Below are 24,513 nucleotides of genomic sequence, written 5' to 3'. Positions count from 1 at the left end.
AGAAATAGGTAAAATCAGAGCTGAACTGAAGCATATAGAGACATGAAAAGATTCATTCAAAAGAGCAACAAATTCAGAAGCCTGTTTTTTGAAAAGATAAAATAGACCACTAGCTAGACTAATAAAAAAGAAAAAGATTCAAATAAACACAACAGAAATAAGACATTACCACTGCCCCCACAGAAATAGAAACAACCATCAGAGAATATTACCAATATCCCTATGCATATCAACTAAAAAAATCTAGAAAGAATAAATTCCTGAACACATACACGCTCCCAAGACTGAACCGCTCCCAAGGAAGAAACTGAATCCCTGAATAGTCCAATAATGAGCTCTGAAGCTGAGGCAGTAATAAGCAGCCTACCAACCAATAAAAGCCCAGGACCAGACAGATGCACAGCTGAATCCTATCAGATGTACAAAGAAGAGCTGGTACCATTTCTACTGAAACTATTTCAAAAAACTAAAAAGGAGGAACTCCTCCCTAACTCATTCTATGAGGCCAACATCATCCTGATACCAAAACACAGCAGAGACATGACAAAACGAGAAAATTTCAGGCCCATATCCTTGATGAATATCAGTACAAAATCCTCAACAAAATACTGGCAAAATGAATCCAGCAGCACATCAAAAAGCTTATCCATCATGATCAAACAGGCTTCATCCCTGGGATGCAATGTTAATTCAATGTATGCAAATCAATAAATGTGATTCATCACATAAACAGAACTAAAAACAAAAACCATATGATTATTTCAATAGATGCAGAAAAGGGTTTTGATAAAACTCAACACCCCTTCATGTTAAAAACTCTCGATTAGCTAGGTGTTGAAGAAACAGATCTCAAAATAGTATGAGTCATCTATGACAAACTCACAGCCAACATTATACTGAGTGGGCAAAAGCTGGAAGCACCCCCCTTGAAAATCAGCACAACTCTCACCACTTCTATTCAACATAGTATCAGAAGTCCTGGCCAGAGAAATCAGGCAAGAAAAAGAATGAAAAGGCATTCAAACAGAACAAGAGGAAGTCAAACTATCTCTGTTTGCAGACAACATGATTCTGTACCTAGAAAACCTCAAGTCTCAGCCCCAAAGCTCCTTCAGCTGATAAAGAACTTGAGCAAAGTTGCAGGATACAAAATCAATGTACAAAAATCACTAGCATTCCTATACACCATCACCAACAAAATGAAAAGCCAAATGAGAAAGACAATTCCACTCACAACTGTCACAAAAAAAGAAATTATGTACCTAGGGAACAGCTAACCAAGGAGGTAAAAGAGCTCCATAATGAAACTCAGAAAACACTACTCAAAGAAATAAACACAAACAAGGGCTGGGTGTGGTGGCTCAAGCCTGTAATCCCAGCACTTTGGGAGGCCGAGGCAGGTGGATCACGAGGTCAAGAAATCGAGATCATCCTGGTCAACATGGTGAAACCCCATCTCTACTAAAAATACAAAACATTAGCTGGGCATGGTGGCACGTGCCTGTAATCCCAGCTACTCAGGAGGCTGAGGCAGGAGAATTGCCTGAACTCAGGAGGCGGAGGTTGCGGTGAGCCGAGATCGCGCCATTGCAATGCTATTCCTATCAAACTACCAAGGACATTCTTCACAGAAGTAGAAAAAATTATTTTAAATGTTATATGGAACCAAAAAAGAGGCCCTAATAGCCAGGGTAATCCTAAGCAAAAAGAACAAAGCTGCAGAAATCACATTACCCAACTTCAAACTATACTACAAGGCTACAGTGACCAAAACAGCATGTAACTGGTACTCAAAAAGGCATATAGAGTGATAGAACTGAATAGAAAGCCCAGAAATAAGGCCTCGCATCTATGACCATCTTTGACAAAGCTGACAAAAACAAGCAATGAGGAAAAGACTCCCTATCCAGTAAATGGAGCTGGGATAACCGGCTAGCCATATATAGGATTGAAGCTGAATTGCTTCCTTACACCATATACAAAAATGAAGTCAAGATGGATTAAAGTCTTTTTTTTTTTTAATTGCCTTTTAGGTTTTGGGGTACATGTGAAGAACATGCAAGATTGTTGCATAAGTACACACATGGCAGTGTGATTTGCTGCCTTCCTTCCCCTCAGTTATATCTGTCATTTCTCCCCATGCTATCTCTCCCCACCTCCCCAGCCCCTCGTCCCTCCCCCATTTCCCCACAACGGACCCCAGTGTGTAGTGCTCCCCTCCCCATGTCCATACGTTCTTATTGTTCAACACCCACCTATGAGTGAGAACATGCGGTGTTTGATTTTCTGTTCTTGTGTCAGTTTGCTGAGAATGATGGTTTCCAGGTTCATCTATGTCCCTACAAAGGACACGAACTCATCGTTTTTGATGGCTGTGTAATACTCCATGGTGTGTATGTACCACATTTTCCCTGTCCAGTCTATCATCGATAGGCATTTGGGTTGGTTCCAGGTCTTTGCTACTGTAAACAGTGCTGCAATGAACATTCGTGTGCATGTGTCCTTATAGTATAATGATTTATAATCCTTTGGATATATACCCAGTAATGGGATCTCTGGGTCAAATGGGATTTCTATTTTTAGGTCCTTGAGGAATCGCCACACTGTCTTCCACAATGGTTGAACTAATTTACACTCCCACCAACAGTGTAAAAGTGTTCCTCTATTTCTCCACACCCTCTGCAGCATCTGTTGTCTCCAGATTTTTTAATGATCGCCATTCTAACTGGTGTGAGATGGTATCTCAATGTAGTTTTGATTTGCATTTCTCTAATGACCAGTGATGATGAGCATTTTTTCATATGTTTCTTGGCCTCCTGTATGTCATAGGCGTAGGCAAGGACTTCAGGACCAAAACGCCAAAAGCATTGGCAACAAAAGCCAAAATAGACAAATGGGACCTAATCAAACTCCACAGCTTCTGCACGGCAAAAGAAACAGTCAGTAGAGTGAATTGACAACCAACAGAACGGGAAAAATTTTTTGCAGTCTACCCATCTGACAAGGGGCTGATATCCAGAATTTACAAAGAACTAAAACAGATCTACAAGAAAAAAACAAACAAGCCCATTCAAAAGTGGGCAAAGGATATGAACAGACAGTTTACAAAAAAAATAAAGTCTTAAATGTAAAATTCAAAACTATAAAAACCCTAGAAGACAACCTCAGCAATGCCATCCTGAACACAGAAACGGGCAAAGATTTCATGACAAAGAAACCAAAAGCAATTGCAACAAAAGCAAAAATTGACAAATGGGATCTAATTAAACTTAAGAGCTTCTGCACAGCAAAAGAAACTACCAACAGACCATCTACAGAATGAGAGAAAATATCTGAAAAGTATACATCTGATGAAGCTCTAATATCCAGCATCTATAGGGAACTTAAAACAAATTTACAAGTGAAAAACAACTCAATTAAGAAGTAGTCAAAGGACATGAACAGACACTTTTCAAAAGAAGACATATATGTGGCCAAGAAGTATAGAAGAAAAGCTCAACATCACTGATCATTAGAGAAATGCAAATCAAAACCACAATGATACCATCTCACACCAGTCAACATGGCCATTATGAAAAACTCTAAAAAATACCAGATGCTGGCAAGGTTTTAGAGAAAAGGAAACCCTTATACACTGTTGGTGGGAGTGTAAATTAGTTCAACCACTGAGGAAAGCAGGATGGCGATTCCTCAAAGAGCTAAAAGCAGAACAACCATTCAACCCAGCAATCCCATTACTGGGTATATTCCAAAAGGAATATAAAGCATTTTACCATATAGACACATGCATGTGAACGTTCATTGCAACACTGTTCATAATAGCAAAGACATGGAATTAACTAAATGCCTATCAATGATAGATTGGGTAAAGAAAATGACGTACATATACGTCACAGAATGTTATGCAGCCATTAAAAAGAATGAGATACCTTTTATGGGAACATGGATAGAGCTGGAGGCTATGATCCTTAGCCAACACATGTAGTAACAGAAAACCAAATACTGCATGTTCCATTTGAAATGGGAGCTACATGGTAAGAACTTATGAACACAAAGAAGGAGGCAACAGACACTGGAGTCTATTTGAGGGATGAGGGTGGGAAGACGGAGAGGAGCAGAAAAGATAATGCCTGGGTGATGTAATAATATGCACAACAAATCCCTGTGGTATGTGTTTATCTATGTAACGCTAAACCTAAAATCAAAATTTTTTAAAAGAAAAAATATAGTGGGTAAACCGCATGTATTTCACCCATTAAAGTGGGTAACTACATGTATTCAGATACTATTTTGGGAGTAAAGGTTTAGTTTAGTAAGCTATGACTAAAAATATAAAAAGCATTAGCATATTTCTATTCTAATCATTCAGTGTTAAAGCAACAAACCAACAACATAACACTGAAATGTAAAAATAACATATTCAAAGGAATTTCCTGAGACTATTCATGGACAAGTTTCTATTAAAATATTTACTAGATATTAGGTTGGTACAAAAGTAATTGTGGGTTTGCCTACTACTTTTGCACCAAACTAATATGTACTATTTGGTAGGTGGTCTGGCAGTTTGATTATACTGCTTATTCAATCAGAGCTTGACACTTTCCCAACACTTGCTTGTTTCTTTGACTTGCTGGAGAATGAAATTAATGACTTCTTATTGGGTGTGTTTGTATTTTTTTAATAGTTGGTTTTATTATTAAAACAATTATAAACTTCATTAAAATTTACCTTTAATAGTTTGCCTATGCACAAAATGCCCATTACATAGCTCATGGATATCAAAAACTTTGTTGCTGTCATGTTAAGTAAATACAACATGAGGCATGGTTTTGTTTTTTTCTTTCTTAAAGTTTTCTAGGCCTTGGTTCCTTGTTTGTGAAACAGAAATAACAACAGCACCTGCCTCAAAGAGTTATTATGACCAGCAAACAAGATAATACATACAAAGCACTTAGAATAATGCCCCAGTTTAAGGTAAACCCATATATATCTATATGTATGTGTACATATGTAGATGTAAAAACATATACAATAAAGTTTAAATTTTAGTTCCTATATGATCCCTGAAGATTAACACTAGACTAAGGTCTAAGGACTCTAGCATAGCACTCTGTCTCTTGAATGTATTTGTTCTCCATTTTTAAAAATCATTTCAGTGCCTATATCATTTAAGTAGCAAATTCTTTTTTTACAGCTTTTATTTTTTTAGACCCAAGGTCTCACTATGTTTCCGAGGCTGCATTAATATTCCTGTATTCAAGTGATCCTCATGTCTCAGCCTTCTGAGTAGCTGGGACTACAGACACACGCTACCACACGCAGCATGTAGAAAATTCTTTTTCCATTGTTTTATCGATATTCAACATGCAAAAAAATTTAATCTTACATAAGTACATAAAGTGAAAAGTAGGCCAGGCATGGTGGTTCATGTCTGTAATCCCAGGACTTTGGGAGGCTGAGGTGGGAGATCACTTGAGCCCAGAAACTCAAGACCAAACTGGGCAATACGGTTAGACACCATCTCTGCAAAAAAAATTTTAAATTAGCTGGGCATGGTGATATGTGCTGGCAGTCCCTAGCTACTCAAGAAGCTGAGGCAGGAGGACCACTTCAGCCCAGGAGTTTGAGGCTGCAGTGAGCTATGATCACACTACCGCATTGCAGCCTGGGTAAAAGCAAGACCCTGTCTCTAAAAAAATAAAATACAGGGCTTAATTTCCCAAAATGACCAATCTAAACATGCTGGCCTGCACTTCATCTAAATGCACCAGGAACAACCTTCTGTATCATTCATTTTATTGCTGGATAATATTTCACTGTATGAGGTATCATTATTTAACCATTTCCCTATTCATTTAGATTGTTTCTAATTTTTCAGTAAAGCAAATAACGCTACAACGTATAAATGTGTAAACATGTACATGTATCTTTTTTTTTTTTTTTTTTTTTTTTTGAGACGGAGTCTCGCTCTGTCACCCAGGCTGGAGTGCAGAGTGCTGCGATCTCGGCTCACTGCAACCTCTGCTTCCTGAGTTTAAGCAATTCTTTGCCTTAGCCTCCCGAGTAGTTGGGAATTCAGGCTCCCACCACCATGCCCACCTAATTTTTGTATTTTTAGTAGAGATGGGGTTTCATCATCTTGGCCAGGCTTGCCTTGAACTCCTCACCTCGTGATCCACCCACCTCGGCTTCCCAAAGTGCTGAGATTACAGATGTGAGCCACCACGTGTACATGTATCTTCTAAAATCTGCAGATATTTTCAGAGTCTCAGAAATGGGATTGTTAGCTTCTTAGCCTTAAAGAACAAAACCTGAGGCAAATCTCCCAAGAGGAATTCTTGGGAAGTAAGATCCCAGTATATGAATGATGAGAGTAAAAGGAAGGTGTGGCGGGAGAGGAGGAAAACCAGACAAAAGATGGTACTAGCTTGACTGACCTAAGACACATGGAATGTTTTCCAGTCAGGTTACAGTTCAGTGTACCTCAGAACCAGAAGAAAAGGAAGAAAGAAAAAAGGAATCATCTGCCAGTATTTTCCTATCTCCTGCCTATCCTTGGGCAAAGTTTGCCTCTTGAACTTCTGGGCTTGCTACCTAATTCCTTCAAGCAGATGCTGAGGATAGAGCTTCCGCCACATTTGTCCTTCATCTCCTGAGCCCAGAAGCAGGAAGAGTCAAAGCCTCCATGAGTCTGGTTGGACAGGAGGTCCTACTGAAGTGAAGTGGGTCCTCACACCAAAGGAGACTAAGGCGGCCGCTGATTTAAGGAGGCAAAGAAACTATAGCCTAGAAGACTGCAGCCAATTTACACTCTACTAAAAATGCGTGACTGGGCTTATTTTCTCATGCTCTGCTAACAAGCCTTCTAATTCTGTCTTTCAGACAAGAAGAAGTATATACTATTTATCTGACATTTCTTGATTATTAATGAGGTTGAACATCTTCCCATTTACTGGCACTTGTTATTTCTCCTAGAGACAGATTATTTTTACAAATTTCTCACCCTTCTATTATGAATCTATCAACTACAAGATTCTGTTAATCTCAGTTCTGACCTATTCCCAAAAATCACTTCAGGTTGCCCCTAAATCAGATGTTTAAGGCTATCAGTTAGCTTAAATATAGTATCATAAAAAAACTTTGATGGTTATTCTTTCCATAGTTATAAGGCAAAAACATGACAACTGCCTTGCCATAGTTTCCAGGATTACATTTTGTAGGGTCAGGGAAACTTTGACATTTAAGAAAAATTTGCAATTCCACCCAGTTTTCCATGTGTCTTCAACTTGTACACAGAATGCTTCAGTATCAAACAGAACAACACCTGCTTGCCATCACCTCTATCTATACACCAACCAAGGTATGTTGCCAATGCTCATTCAAATTTATTTTATTACTACAGGGTTTTGGCCATAAGATAATTATGCTTAACAATACACAGTCTTTTTCCATAAAAGGATACACATTGAGAAATTCAGACCCAAATTTGTAATAACATCTCTTTTTCCTCTTAGGCTCCTTTTACCTGTCAAGAATTAGCCTGATTTTTTTTTTTTAGATTTCATTCGGGATTATACTCAAAGGTCAACCCATCACCTAACTCTCTCCCCCTTTTCATCTTTGCCAGGCTCCAAGAATTCAAAGTCCAACAAACACTGACTGGTAGTTTTGAAAGTAAAGCTGTAAAGTTAATAATATTTTTGGTCTTGAATTAGAAATTGTGTCAAATAACCAGAAGCCCTATTTGACATGCTTTGTAAAGAAAATAAAATCGCACTGCCTCAAGAAGAAGGGTACTGTATAGTGAGACTAAAACAATACAGTAATTCTGCAAGTGTTTTAAATCCAGACCTTTAAAAACATTTTTGAAACTGAATTTTCAACTTGGTTAATAAAATCTAATTCATGCAGCTGACAGATTCAATATAGATGAAGAAAATAATTTCCCAACTCTAAGTTAAAGGAATATGAGTTAGACAACTAAATTGATCCCGTAAGAATCAAGGTTTGCCATGGTATAGGCACATAAGGGAAACGTATTAATGTTTCCCTTTGAATAATTTCTCCACAATTTCAATCTGGTCATTTATTCAGCAAAGCCTACCATGTGCAGGTTATCATTCACTAATATCTTCAGCAACACTAACATTGCATCCCATTTATTTTTTGGTAGCATATTAATAAAATACTTGCCTCAGTTAAGTATTATATTTGGTATAATAAAAATTTATATTTGCATTGCACTCTAGAGCTTACAATTTGTTTTCTACATATATAATTTCAATGAATTATAATCTTCCTTCACAACTTTAAACCATAATATACTACTAATCTCCAAAAGCAAATTATGTCAAATATTATAAGATTTTAACAATAAAATACTAAAAGAAATAGAAAGAAATTAACCTTCTGTTCCCTTCTTACCTTGCTCCAAAACAATTCCACATTAACATTTTTGGTTCACTCTTCCAATTTAAGCTGTTAAAAAATGCATACTAAATTTCCCTGTATTGTATTTCAATCAATTGCCTAAGCTGAGACTAGTGTAATACATAAAGCAAATGATCATAAATTTCTAAAAAGACATAAAATCAAAGACGCCCAACACCTAAAAATAAAGATTTTTAAAAAAGCAAAAAACAACCAACCAAAAACACCCCACAAACCATGAAAAGAGTTACATGAAATTCCAGCTGATCAGTTAGTTAAACAGTCTATTCTGAACAGACTTACTCTTTACTCTCTAAACTGATATTAAGATTACAACCATGTACCAGAATCATCTTGGTCTAGTCTTTTCATTTTATGTTTTCTTATAAATTATGGCGCTATGGGAAAAAAGTCAATCACCTTTCAGATGTTTGACTGCAAAAGCAATACTTAGAATAGCAATGATCTGAGTAATTTAAATACAGGACTCTGCATGAAATGAAGGCTATCTGCAAAACAGCACACACTTAAACTAGGGCATAAATTACAATATTTCAAATAGTGCCTGGAACATCTCAAGCCTCCCACGATTCTATGATCACACAGTTGACAAGAAACTCTAGAATACAGAAAAATTTTTGCTAAACACCTAGAAAAGACAACAGTTCTAACAGTTTGCATATAAACAAGTGCTACATCTATATTTCATCATATCCGTGCATTAAGAGGTCACTTTGCTTGTGCTCACAAAAAGTATTTTTTTAATATACAAAGTTGAATTGATTTTTAAAGCACATAATTAAAATGTATTTAAGACCAAATTCCACTGTGTGAAGATGTGTAAAAATACTTAATTGCTGAATTTCATTGATGAAATAAAGCCATCCCTTAATAGAAAAATACTCTGGTTTGTAAAGTTTCAGAACTTTTTGTATTACCCTGTGAATATAACTTAAATAGAAATTTGCAACTTAAGAATTTTTTGTTCTGTTCATTTTACAATTATTATTATTTCCTTGTTCCTAAGTGATGCAAATAATTAAAAGTTTATCTGTTGATCAGGTGTAGTGGCTCACTCTTGCAATCCCAGCACTTTGGGAGGCTGAGATGGGCAGATCTCTTGAGCTCAGGAATTCAAGGCCAGCCTGGAAAACATCACAAAACCACATCTCTACAAAAAAGTACAAAAGTTAGCTGAGCGTGGTGGTGTGCAGCTGCAGCACCAGCTACTCGAGAGGCTGAGGTGGGAGGATCACCTGAGCCTGGGGAGGTCAAGGCTGCAGTGAGCTGTCATTGCGTCACTGCACCCCAGCCTGGGCACACAGAGTGAGACTTTTTTTTTTTTTTTTGAGATGGAGTTTTGCTCTTGTTACCCAGGCTGGCGTGCAATGGAACAATCTCTGCTCACTGCAACCTCCGTCTCCTGGGTTCAAGCAATTCTCCTGCCTCAGCCTCCTGAGTAGCTGGGACTACAGGCGTGCACCACCATGCCCAGCTAATTTTTGTATTTTTAGTAGAGACGGGGTTTGGCCATGTTGACCAGGATGGTCTTGATCTCTTGACCTTGTGATCCACCTGTCTCAGCCTCCCAAAGTGCTGGGATTATAGGCGTGAGCCACTGTGCCCAGCCAGAATGAGACTCTTAAGAAAAAAAGAGTTTATATGTCAACTTTGAAGGAGATAGTATGTGCTCATGCTGCTGATAAAAATACACCTGCGACTGGGAAGAAAAAGAGGTTTAATTTGACTTACAGTTCCACATGGCTGGGGAGGCCTCAAAATCCTGGCAGGGTGCGAAAGGCACTTCTTACATGGCAGCAGCAAGAGAAAAATGAAGAAGCAAAATCGAAAACCTCTGATAAGCTCATCACATCTCGTGAGACTTATTCACTATTTTGAGACTAGCACAGGAAAAACTGGCTCCCATGATTCAATTACCTCTCCCTGGGTCTCTCCCACAACACATGGGAATTCTGGGAGATAGAATTCAACTTGAGATTTGGGTGGGGACACAGCCAAACCATATCATGGTAACTGGCACTTCACTCTTTCCTAATAGGCATAAGTTAATAAATTTTAAAACTCCATATTTAAACATAAAAATGATCAAACAAAAACCAAGTTTGGTTGGTATAGCAAATTATTCAAGATACATAGTCTTCAGCCTCAGCAGAGATTTATAACAATGAGTTTCCTCAAAAATGTCTTTCCCATACATGCATGCACAGATGTTTATAAACAAAGAAATATGTTTCTATCTCTAATGACTAAAGTTATGTGTTTAACGATATTATTTCTAATGTGCTGAAATTTTTAGGTACGTAGGTATGTATATATAGGGCAAAGCCAGACCTGAAGAGCTCCAAAGTATCTTTGCTCTATCTTGGTCAGTCCCACTGCAGTGTCAAACTCTTCCTTTAAGTTAAGGCATCCTCTGCTGGGCCCATTTAGATACCAAATATATTAACTCTCCATTACTTCACAATTCAAGAGCTGATTTATAATGTTTAGGTGACACAGGGCAAAACACTATACTATGAATGAATGCAGGGTGGAGGGGAGAGAAATCAACTTTCTTGGTAAACAAGAACGGCTCAGAGTATCAGAGAACAACAGCATTGTGATTTAGGGGAGACTTAGCTGAAGTACCCCATCAGGCATTCCTGGAAACTCTAAATGATAAAGCCAAAGGAGGGTAGTTGTTCTAAATAGAAATTTCCCCAATTTAAATTTCCATGGAAGACACCACAAACACAAAGGTAGGCTCGGTGGCTGTGTGGGGGGGAGTGCGGGGGTCTATATCATCAATAACTATAAAAAAAAAATCACAAAACCTAATTCAGTTTTTCAGAGTCATAGTCCAATAATACAACAATTGAACTGGCTGATTTCATGTTACACTGATCAGCAAGAATTCTAAAGAAAGAAGCTTAAAGCTGAGTAATTTGGTATGTTGAGTTTACTAGGAAAAACACATTCTATAGTACTTTAATTCTTTAAAAATTTAAAAGATGACATACAATTAATCATTATTATTATTATAAGACTTCAGCAAGAATACAGCATTAGTTTATGCTAAGTAATACAGCCTGAAGAGGCTCAATAAATCTTAGCTGAACTGAATCTCAAAGGACAAATTAACGTAGTCACCCCCTGGTTTTACAACACAAATAGATACGAAAACAAAGACTATACAATACTTGGAAATATAGGAATCTAGTAGAAAGCTACTGAAAAAAAGTACAGAACAACTCCATAGAATAAAACATATACTGTTTTATTCTATGGAGTGAATGTTCCATGGACTATAAACATTTCTATGAAGAAAAAGCACAAAGATTAAGATAGTGGTAAAAATAGTTTAATCAACTATTGTATAAATATTAGATATTTTAAACATTTAGTCTCTCAATATGTAAAACTTTTATACGAGTGAAATTTGGCAGGAGTGGAGGGGAGGGCAGAGGGGGAGAGAAATCAACTTTAAAACATTTCTAACTTTGTAATACAAAATTTTAATATCCTAAAATGTTAAGAATTTTAAAAACTTAAAAAGAGATAAATTGTCCACTTTTTCATTTCAAAAAAATTGAAGCAACACAAATAGGATTATTTGAAATGCAAGTCAGTAATATATGTATATACAACTTTGCTGTTTTTCAGGTTTATAATGTGTCTAATTTCTTGCTAATACCATCAAACTCCCTTTACTATAGTTACTGATATTGAATGGCACCTAACAACAGTAGCACAGGAAGAATAAACCTACACTTATGCACATGTACACACACACATAAACATACAAATTAACAAACCATCACCAGCACCAAAAAAAGGTCTGGATTCACCTGATTAAAATATTTCTTATAACCTTTTACTTGTATTAAAACATAATGTCCATATTAATATCTGTGTATACATATATGTATATAGGGTTAAAACTATGAAATTATAATATTCATTCCATGTTGAGATATTGCTTCCCTGTAAATCTAAAAGAAGTATTTCAAAATACTTCCAGAGACTACAAATTCTTATTAAATTCATTAGAGATTTTGGTTTCAAAATAAAGAATAAACAAGAGGCCGGGCGCAGTGGCTCATGCCTGTAATCCCAGCACTTTGGGATGATGAGGCGGGCAGATCACGAGGTCAGAAGATCGAGACCAGCCTAGCTAACATGCTGAAACCCTGTCTCTACTAAAAATACAAAAAGTTAGCAGGGCATGGTGGTGGGCGCCTGTAGTCCCAGCTACCCGGGAGGCAGAGGTTGCAGTGAGCTGAGATCATGTCACTGCACTCTAGCCTGGGCGACAGAGTGAGACTCTGCCTCAAAAAAAAAATAAAAACAAAAATAAAAATAAAAAAATAAAGAAAAACTGGAAAGACCACTTTTCTATTCATTTACAATTTCCAATTTATTCATAATTCTGCTAATATTCACTTATATTCAGAGAGAAATACAAGAAGAGATAGCACTATGTTGTCAAAGTAGCACACAAAGCTATAAAGCCATCCTGAAACACATCTGGAGTGCATTTCTCCTTAAAATGTTATAAAATGAGAGGTATATTAGAATAGCTTAAATATAGTTGAAATTTACACTTGTTTTTAAAGGAGTAGGCAGTCCTAGAAAAGAGCACCAGGCACCAATAAAATATGGCCAAATAGCTGATATGTAAAGAAACATAACATAAAACAAAATATATGTAAGAAGTTTAAAAAAATCTAAAATGTGTTGTGCAAAGTGGTGTGGAGAAAATACTTTAAGTATCTATGTTAAGCAAGCGTAGGCCTCAAATTTTGCTTTTGGACATTCTGGCTATGGGCTGGGTTACTTAACCTCTCTGAACCTTACTTAGTTTCCTTGTTTGTAAGAGGGGGATTATTTTCTCTCCAAGATTGTTAAAAGGACTAACTGAGACTAACAGAATCTTTCTAGCTTTTTACCTACAAACTTTTTAGCTACTGAATGTATTAGAATAGAAATAATACATTCATTAAGTCTATGTTACATAATTTAACCTACTTCTGTACTAGCGTATTTTTAAAATAAACGGAGAATAAAAAATTACCTTCCTTCACTGGATTTCAAATTCAAATCAACAGATTTCCAGGATCTACATTTAAAATGATCTAGTGTTGTCTCCCCGTAATTTACTGTCCAGTTGTGACATTTTCTACATGTCCCTTTCAGGGATTCTGGGGTTTTTTTTTTTTTTTTTTTGCCTGCCACCCAGGCTGCAGTGCAGTGAATGGCACAATCTCAGCTCACTGCAACCTCCACCTCCTGGGTTCAAGCGATTCTCCTGCTTCAGCCTCCCGAGTAGCTGGGATTACGGGCACATGTCACCACACCCAGCTAATTTTTTGTATTTTTAGTAGAGATGGGGTTTTATCATGTTGGTCAGTCTGGTCTCAAACTCCTGACTGCGATCCACCCACCTCGACTTCCCAAAATGCTGGGATTATAGGCATGAGCCACCATGTCCAGCCCTTTCAGGCTTTTTGTGGGAAGGACAGGAGTTGACGTTAACATGTATATAGAAAAATGCACATATTTTAAGTGGATTTTCATAAACTGAATATGAAACCACACCCAGACTTAAAAATCAATTGAGCCAGCAGCCAGATCAAGAAGTACAGTATTACCAGCATTCCAACTGAGTTGGTTTTGAGAGTAAAAGGTGGCACTATTTTAACAGCCTAAATGAGATATGACTGACATTTAATAAGTGTGCATATTTAAATTGTGTGGTTTGATGAGTTTTGACATATACTGGTGAAGCCACTGCCACAGTCAAGATGATGAACATATACAGCCATCATCTCAGAAAGTTTCCTTGTGCCCCTTTGTAATCCCTCCTGTTCATTCCCACTTCATATCCCCAGGCAGTCCCTGATCTGGTTTCTGTTAATGCAGTTTGCATTTTCTAGAATTTTGTTTATTTATTTATTTTTGACATGGGGTCTCACTCTGTGGCCCAGGCTGTAGTGCAGTGACATAATCACAGTTCACTGTATCCTCAACATCCTGGGCTCAAGCAATCCTCCCATCTCAACCTCCCGAGCAACTGGGAGACATACAACCACAGACATACACCACCACACTCAGCTAATTTTCTATTTTTTTGTAGAGATGAGGTCCTGCTATATTGCCCAGGCTGGTCTTGAACTCTTAGGCTCAAGCAATCCTCCTATCCCAGCCTCCCAAGGTGCTAGGATTACAGGCATGAGTCACCATGTTATCCGCACGAATAGTTTGGTCCTATTTAGTATTCAACTGTATAGATATACCATAATTTGTTTAGCCATTCTCCTGCTGATGAACATTTGGTTTCCAGTTTGGTGTTGTTATAAATAAGGTTGCTATGAACATTCATGTAAAAAAATAAAGTAAAATGACCTAGTGTTTACCATATGATAGAAAAATGCTGTAACACCTAGAAAGAGTGGGTGGGGCATTTTTCATTTTCTCTTTGACTTAAATCAACATCACAGATTATTAAGAGTTTCACGAATTTTTTTATCAACTATATTAAAATTCAGCCTAAGGAAAAACAGGCTAACTGGAAGATAACATTTTTTATGTCTAGGTACTCAGGTATATATTATGGCTACGGAAAATAGGGAAATAAAGTAGTATTCAATACCAAAATCAGAATCTGTTTCCAATGCAACCCAACCCACCAATATCAAGGAAAAGACTAGAAGTTTATTCCCAGGTAAAATCATTTGAGATCTCTGATGCAAACTCTGTTGTTATTTAAAGATAGAATGTGAGGCCAAAAAGCATTCACAAATTCGTTTAAGTTTTATCATTAACTCATTTATGCCAGAGTTTGAAAATTTTTCTGTGTGTGAAAAATCAAACCTTGGCAATGACCTTGAGCAGTAGGACATAAATAACTCCCACAAGCTTTGCATTCCAATAATAGAACACTAGGCATAAATGGGTTAAATTTTTTTAAAAACAAGAATGAAGTTGTCACTCAAAGGTTTTTGCCTATGCACACGTACAGGCTAATGTAGTGCTTCTTTTCTCAACAGACAAGTATCACAAAAGAAAATTTAAAAGTATACTTGGCAAATAAAACAAGAAAACTCAGCCAGGTACAGTGGCTCATGCCTATAATCCCAGCACTTTGGGTGGCCAAGGCGGTAGGATTACCTGAGATCAGGAGTTGGAGACCATCCTAGCCAACACGGTGAAACCCCATCTGAATGAAAACTACAAAAATTAGTCAGGTGTGGTGGCAAGTGTCTGTAATCCCAGCTACTTGGAAGGCTGACACAGGAGAATTGCTTGAACCCAGGAGACGGAGATTGCTGAGATTTTGCCATTGTGCTCCAGCCTAGGGGACAGAGACTCTGTCTCAAACAACAACAACAACAAACAACCCCCCCCCACACACATGAAAACTCAAAAACTCAAGTAAATGGATGGCAGAAATGTCAAAGAATTCAATGAATTTATCAGATTATATATCTATTCACCAGTTCCCTCTGAAGCTAAGCAAACCATTATACAATATAATGTTTTATATAACATTATGCCCCCTTATCCACAGGGTATGCATTTTAAGATCCCTAATAGATGTCTGCAACTGTAGACACTACAGAGCCCTATATGTACTAGGTTTTTTCCTATATAGGAACAGGTCATGGATACAGCTTGACAAAGGAATGTACAGAGTGGGACAGGAGATATTTCATCACAATATGGTGTGCAATTTAAAACTAAATGAATTGTTTACTTCTGGAATTTTCCACAATATTTTTGGACCATTGTTGACCTCAGGCGACCAAAACCCCTCAGAAAGCTAAACTACAGATCAGGGAGGATTGTCTTGCATTTTTAAACCACAAACAGGGACCACTGATTAACACATACACGCATATAACAGCACACACATAAGCATTAAGAAACCTAGTTCCTAAACATTGCTTAACTCTTCATAAAGTCAGAAGGGTAGATCATTTTAATGTTTTTACTAATACATCGTGCATTTTTATATTGAAAACTACCTCTATATGAAGGTTAATAAATTTAGCCCAAAATATATTCAATCTCTTTCTGCTTTCCTAGTAACAAAGCACGTCATAATAGAGTTTATCATTAGAACAAATGTATTTTCAGTAGAAAAAATAATCTCCTTATAATTTAAAAAACAGATAAAATGTAGTTCTAATTATTAATTCCCAACAGAAATATTTTATTAAAATCAAGAAAGAAGCTACTTCTAGATTATTTATTTAGCTACCGCTTTAACATCATAATTCAATTAATCTACTGTGTAACTGTTTTATTTGCAAAAAGCTTATCCTGCTCTAATGCACAGATAAAGTATTTTCTCTTGCAGAAATAAGAAGTCTTAAGATGTCTGCAAGCTGGTTGAAGCAGTGTGCATCTGCAATCCTGGCTACTCGGAAGAATGAGGCAGGAGGATCACTTGTGTCCAGGAGTTCAGATGTAGCCTAGGCAACACAGTGAGACTACATCTCTTTGGAAAAAAGAACTCTTTTGCAAAAGAAAATTTTAGTTGCACAGGATACTAATGTTCTCTAAGTTTTCTAATAAATTTATGTCACCATATGATGCTTATTTTTCTTAACTTACGTGGATTGAATAGGAAAACAAAATCATTTTTAGTTCTAATCTATTATCCCAATAGTACATTTTGGGATGTAAAGATAATAAGATGATCTTTATTGAAATTTTAATTTTCATTAAAATATATTTTATTTATTAAGTACAGTTAAAAACAAAACCTTTTAGTTCTTATTGTATGTCTATTAGGGAAACAAACACACAAAATAAGGACAATTCAAGTGTATTTAGTTTCAGAGAAAAATCGCAGTAACTTTAAATTGTAAAACACTGCCCTCTATAGTCCACTGACTTAAACAACAATTCAATTTATAAAACAAATCAGAACAATATAATCTAGACGAGAAATTTCGGACTTTCTGCCTTGTTCCTGAAGCAAAACATTTCTGCTCTATAAATCTCTTTTTTAAAAAGAATTTTATACTAGAGAAGTGCCTATTTCAGTTATCTATTCAGCTGGGCACAGTGGCTCACGCCTGTAACACCAGCACTTTGAGAGGCCAAGGTGAGAGGATCACTTGAGCCCAGGTGTTCCAAGACCAGCCTGGGCAACAAGCAAGACCTCATTTCCACCAAAGAAAAAGAAAAAGAAAATTAGCTGGTGTGATGGCAACTGTAGTCCCAGTTGGTAACTGTAGGCCCAGTCACTCAGGAGGCCAAGGTGGGAGGATCACTTGAGCCCAGGAATTTGACGCTGCAATGAGCAAGGATTGTGTCACTGCACTATAGCCTGAGCAACACAGCAAGACCTTGTCTCTAAAAACAAACAAAATACTCAGCAATCTCTTTTAAAGTATCTGCTATAAAAAAAATCCATACCTGCATGCTTATTGCAGCACTATTCACAATAGCAACAATGAAAAGTCAACCTTAATGTCTATCACAGATGAAAGGATAAAGAAAACGTGGTATACATACACAATAAAATATTACACAATAAAATATTACTTGGCTATAAAAAAGAATGAAATCACGTTTTTTGCAGAAACCTGGATGGAACTGCAGGTCGTTAAGTGAAATAAGCCAGATACAAATATCACATGTTCTCATTTATATGTATGAGCTAAAAACTTTGATCACATGCAGGTAGAGAGTGGAAAGATAGATAACAGAGTGGGAGGGGCGAATAGGGGAAAGAGCGGAAAATGAAGTGGGTTAATGGGTACAAACATACAGTAAGAAAGAAGAAATCAATCCAATGTTTGATAGCAGAGCAGAGTGACTACACTTAAAAAGGTACAGATACTCCTGCCTGACTTGATTAGTATGTATAATATACATGTAACAAAATTTCACATGTACTCCATATATTTGTAAGAAAATACAAGCAGTCTGGCAGGTGCATCTGAGGCTGAGGCAGGTGGATTACTTGAGTCCAGGAGTTCGAGACCAGCCTGGGCAACATGGCGAAACCCTGTCTCCACTAAAAATACAAAAAACTAGCCAAGTGTAGTGACACACACCTGTAGTCCCAGGTATTCAGGAGGCTGAGGTGGGAGGATGGCTTGAGCCTGGGAGGCAGAGGGTGCAGTGAGCTGAGATCACACCACTGCAGTCCAGCCTGGATGACAGAGCCAGACCCTGTCTTAAAACCAAAGAAAAAAGAAAACACAAGCAGGCTGATAGTAGTGGAATCTAAAATAAAAGATGAAGAGGGATAAAAGGTGAACCTCAAGTGAGTATAAACCAGATTGTACTGGACTTTGTATGTGATGCTAATTCAATTTAGCCTATAAGTAAAGGGGAACCACTTTTAAATGGGGAAAACATGGTCAGATATATATTTAGATAAGTCATTTCTGAAGCAATGTGGAGGACAGAATTGAGAGGGACCTCATTCAAAACAAGGAGAATACAGGAGAAACTGCAACAGCCTAGGCGAGAGATGATGCTATACTAAGATAGAGGCAGTAGGGGTAGAAAGAGAGAGAGATGTAGAGTAATTAGAAGATAACATTAGTGACACCTGCTAACTAATTAAATAGGTCACTAAGAAAAAGCAGTAAGAGTTCTTCCTTTTCCAACTGCCATCTGCAGTGGAACCGCCACCAAAATGCAGATTTTTGTGAAAACCCTCATGGGGAAGATCATCACCCTTGAGGTTGAACCCTCCGACACGACAGAAAATGTAAAGGCCAAGATCCAGGATAAGGAAGGAATTCCTCCTGATCAGGAAAGACTGATCTTTGCTGGCAAGCAACTGGAAGATAGACATACTTTGACTACAACATTCAAAAGGAGTCTAGTCTTCATCTTGTGTCGAGACTTCATGGTGGTGCTAAGAAAAGGAAGAAGTCTTACGCCACTCCCAAGAAGAACAGACACAAAAGAAGGTTAAGCTGGCTGTCCTGAAATAGTATAAGCTGGATGATAATGGCAAAATTAGTCGCCTTCGTTGAGCGTGCCCCTCTGATGACTGGTGCTGGAGTGTTTATGGCAAGCCACTTTGACAGACATTATTGTGGCAAATGTTGTCTGATTTACTGTTTCAACAAACCTGTATGAGTTAATGAAAGACACGAACTAAAAAAAAAAAAAAAAAAACAAAAAAAAAACCAAAAACAAAAAAACAGGAAAAAGCAGTAAGAAGAGATTCAGGGATCACTACTAGGTTTCTCACTTGAATAATCTCAGAATAAGGTAGTACCATTAAATAAGGAATGAAGGAGAAGCATCTGAAGGCAGGGTAAGGGGATAGAGAGCTGATGAATTCTATTTTAGGCTTGTTGAGTTTGAAGTGCCAATGCAACACTAAACAGAAATGTTCAGTAAGCATTTTAGCACATAAAACTAAAAGCCAGAAAGGCAGAGTTCTTCAAATCAAATGTAGCTTGTAGATGTATTTGATTAGGTTCATATTATGTTTAACTAAAAACAAACAAACAAACAAAAACAGAAGATTTCACTTAAAAATTGAGATTTCATATTAGATCTGGCAACTGAGCATTCATGGCCATAACTGGCTGGAGCTAAGGTCCGATCCCCCTCTTTAATTAGGGCATGCACTTCACTTCAAACCACAGCCTCAGGATTCTCTCTATATAAATCAAAACCCACTTCATTCACTTACGTTAATGGCCTGGCCCATGAAGGCACTTGTTTGTTTTTTATCTTTTTTTGTGACTCTGGTCTAAAAACCATAAGCCCTGATCAGGGTCACAGGAAAGATCAGGGCTAAAAAATAAATTTAGAATCAATATAGGCTGTGTTAAAACTGCAAGAATGATAGGGAGAGACACAGTTTTGAAAACCATCAACACAGTCTCAATCTTCAGGCAAAACGATATTTAATGATGCAGACTTTGTGCTTTATAATATTCCTATCACCTTAAAAGTTGCCTTTACCATATTCAAATCTTAATTCAAAAGTCACTTTCCCTGCATATATTTTAATCTCTTCAGCAACACTGTTAGTCTTTAACATATATGCTGAGTTTTCTATTTATTTCCAGGTAGTTTTTTTCAGAAATTGCTAATAGTATCCTATATATCTATATGCTCTAAAAATGCAAATTGCATTGAACAAAGTATTCTCCTTATACTGAGCATAAATTGTGCCCTAGAACTTGAAGAAACAAAAGAACCAGAAGAAGGTTGGAAATACACCCTATGAGAGAAATGTATTAATGTTATTTACCCTGGAAAAGAGAATTAGAAGGAAATTAGAATAATCTAGGTACCCTCTATAGCATGGCCCTGTGCTAAATTTTGTAGGTGGTAAATAGTAATACAAAGGCAAATCTGACAGAGTCCTTGCCTTGAAGAGCCTATGGGCTCGATGGGGTACTATCAAGTTCAACAGTCAGGTGAATTTCTTTCTGAGATGAGAGTTTTAAGACATGAGAAAACATAACGTAAGAATTACTCTCTAGCATAAGGCAGTTAGAGAACCGCAATTTAATACCCTATAGTCTGCAAAAATTAAATATGAGTAACAAGAAAAAAGTCAAAGGAAAATTTTTGTCAAAAATAAACATATCTGTCTAGCTATCTTTTAAAACAAATTCTAAAAGTTACGACTGTCTTCACAGGTTAAGTATATACAACAGGTATAAATTTATCTACTCTTTCAATAATTTTTGTAAGTAACAGATAACTAGATGATGTTACAAAAACCACAGATGAATAGTAGCAAATTTTGCAAAAGGCTAGATGGATACTGGACAGCTAGATAATCACCTATTTAGCTGCTGGAACAAAAGAAAAGAGTGTCAGTTTTCCCATCTATGCTATTTATCTCCACAGACAACACACAGATACAGTAACAATGGATGCTGGACTAAATATCATCAGAACAGTGAGATGAAGAGAAATGAAATTAATAAGATTCTGAGTAAATATTGAAGTTTTAAAGATCTAAGAGGTTTAAAAAAAAAAAAAAAAAGCAAGAGAGTGAGCCAAGGTATTAATAATACCACTGAAATACACAGAAAGCACTAGAAATTCCTAAGAATAGCACTGCATTTATTTATAATGAACTTTGCTCCCTCTGGTGGCCACTAAAGGTTTTACTAGGTGTGACTAGAAATGGAGGTAGAGGACAAAGAGCAGTGGAATTGCAGAAATAAAGTTAACCTTCATCTATGTATCAGACAAACGTTCAATTTTCAAAGAAATTTTTTAAAAGAAGAATTTAGAGCTTGCTGTTATGGCGGTAGCTCCGCAGGATTACAGAAATAATCACAAGTGAAAAGATACTTCCAGGGAATAGGACTGAATGAGTGTATGAATGTGTGGGGCAAGGTACTTGTTTTAAAAGTTTCATTTTATACTCTTCCACACAGTTTGAATTTTTGTTTCCATAGGTCTCTATCATTTTCATTAAAATACTATTTAGTGGACAATGTGGAGAAATACCTATGTCTTTTTACAAGTCAGCATATTTTGCTTCTCTGAATTGAGAGTAAAGGCCACAATCCTTACAACAGGCTACACCATGTGCCCAACTCTGCCTCATTTTCTATTTCTCTGCCCCTCATTCTTATATACGTTCAGTCCTTGTTGTAGTTTCCAGAGCACACCAGGCATGATCCTACTTTAGAGACGTGCACTGGCTGTTTCCTCAACACGCAACGTTCTTCCCCCTTCTTCTTTCACTTAATTTAAATCTATGCTCAGTGTCGCTTTTTCAGTGAACCTCCCCTGACCATCTTATTTTAAATTAAGAAGGTACTCCTATCTCCTGTGTGCCCTGCTTTCTCTCCATAGTATTAATCACTTTCTAAGATACTACGTTCACTAAAAACTATAATATTTACGTACTTTATTACTTATCTCTCTTCGACTGTAAGTTTCCTAAGAGTAGGGGTTGTTCTACTGTGTTCAGTGCTAAATCCCCAACCCCTGGAACTAAAACTTGCACACAGCAAGTATAAAATTAATGTGTGAAATAAATGACTGTCTAGTGTAAATAATACTTTAATATATGGTAGAAAAAAGAAAAAAATGCCCATTTTATATTTGGTTCAATATAAAATGGTAATCTATTATAGATTAGGATAAATTTTAATTATATATATAAAATACATACTATTAATCTTTTAATCAGTGAAATGTGGAGAGAGATCATTAATGTCATTAATGGGTGCTTTTGTTTTTGTCTCATGTATGTGACTAAAATACCAAACACACTCAAAATTTAATCATTCTACTATTAGTACTTAAAAACCATGTATAATAGGACTCAAAAGAAACAGTACCCATGCATCTTGGAACAAGAATCTTCTCTAAAGAGCTATGGAAAATATCAGGTATTATCTGGGAATTATGAAAAAATACCTAATTCTGTAATTTGGAAAATGTCCTCTTCTAGAACTATTAATATCTATCAGGGATAAAAACATACCTTTTTGTCCAGAGTGGAAAATACATTAAAATTACTACTAGACTTACAGTTTGGTCGTCCTGCTTTACATGGTAACAGTATTTATTTACAAGCAAGGAAGCCACTTCAGAACAGGGTTACTTCATGGCTCAGGGCATTCACATTAAAGAAAATGTTACCCTTCCATGTGACCAGTGAGTCACTTAAGTAGTCAATGAAACAAGGTGACTGGGATGCAGTTATTTTCCAATTTTACCTAAGTTTTTACAAAACTGCCTATTATTTGTCAAAACTAATTGAATTACATACTTAATGTTTGTACATTTCATTATACATAAATTTTGCCAAAAACACAAAGACTCCTATAGAGAACTTTACTGGTATATTTTCTTTTCACAGTAGTATAGGTTAGAAATTCTGAAACTACTTTCTGCATATTCTAGACTTAAGCAAATGAGTAACTGTGTTGAGGGTACTGGGAGCCAGGGTTCTTCTGTTGGAGAAAGGAGTTTTAACTATGAAACAGGGAAGGCTAGCATGTACTCTGTAGTGTTGGGTTGGAATCAGAGGTATGAATATAAACTTATGGTTTTCAGTATTAAATAGATAAATACTGATACAGGATATGTGTGAGAGTTACGTATTAATACACATATATACATGTCTGTGTCTATACGTATTCAATATGTGTATCTATGCATATATATACATACGTATATATGCATATATATACAAAAGTGTGTGTATCTATAGATACATGTATTTGAGGGTATGTAATTTTAGGTCTGACTTCTGAGAGGGCCTAGAAGCAATAACACTCCAGCAGCAATGAACATACCCTAGCAACTAGACCTGGGTTTCTAAATACTATCCTCCACTAAAGAACTAAAGAGAAGCAGCCGATGCGGAGGACAGAGGAGGGAAAACATCAGGTAAGTCTGTGTAGTGGGTTGAATTGTGTCTCCCAAAAAGGTATGCCCAAATCTTAATCCCAAGTACCTGTCAATGAGACCTTAACTGGAAATAGGATCTTTGCAGATGTAAGTTAAAATGAGGTCATACTGGATTGGGGTGGGCCCTAAATTCAATTACCGATGTCTACAAGAAAAAAAAAAAAAAAAAAAGAGGGAGATTTGGACACAGAAACGTAGGGAAGGCGGCCATGTGAAGACGGAGGCTAAGAATGGAGCTAAGCTGCCACAAGCCAAACAATGCCTGGGGCCACCATAAGCTGGAAGAGGCAAGAAATGATTCTTCCCTACAACCTTCACAGGGAGCATGGCTCTGCTAACACCTTCTTTCCAACGCCTCCACAACTTTAAGAGAATAATTTTCTGTTGTTTTAACAAAGTACTCATCTGTGGTACCTTACTACGGCACCCCTAGGAAACTAATACTGCTTTAAACATCTTGTGCCAAGAAGTAAGAAAATGCTCAAGAATGATGAGGACTGTGAGATATGGCAAAGTTCCTCTTCAAACAGCCTATTCAACCTTTTATTCTTTAATTCCCAGTCCTCCCCCCATCCCCTGTTCTCCTCCTTTTCTCGTTTCTGACTTTACTACATGCCCAGGCATGCCACAGCACCAGCAGCATTATCAGCACCAGCTCACATTCCTTTCTTTATTTAAAAAAAGACTAGCTCTGTA

At 36.9% G+C, this 24,513-nt stretch overlaps 1 protein-coding gene across 5 annotated transcripts in view; it reads right to left on the bottom strand.

Moving 5' to 3' along the window:
- ACBD6 (acyl-CoA binding domain containing 6) overlaps positions 1–24,513 on the bottom strand; it is a 206,990-nt gene that overhangs the window by 166,485 nt on the left and 15,992 nt on the right. For 4 of the 5 annotated variants that reach the window (XR_012514970.1, XR_012514971.1, XM_074389563.1 and 1 more), the window contains exon 4: positions 10,183–10,236. The exons of the other annotated variant lie outside the window; for it this stretch is intronic. Coding sequence is in view for 2 of the 4 variants with exons in the window: in XM_074389563.1 (XP_074245664.1) it covers positions 10,183–10,236 (54 nt within the window). In the remaining 2 variants the exon portion in view is untranslated. The remainder of the gene's footprint in view (positions 1–10,182; positions 10,237–24,513) is intronic. 5 annotated transcript variants of the gene reach the window in all.

The sequence above is a fragment of the Saimiri boliviensis genome, chromosome 19 (assembly GCF_048565385.1).
Source record: "Saimiri boliviensis isolate mSaiBol1 chromosome 19, mSaiBol1.pri, whole genome shotgun sequence".
NCBI classification, from domain to species: domain Eukaryota; kingdom Metazoa; phylum Chordata; class Mammalia; order Primates; family Cebidae; genus Saimiri; species Saimiri boliviensis.
This window is presented reverse-complemented; position numbering and strand designations above follow the sequence as displayed.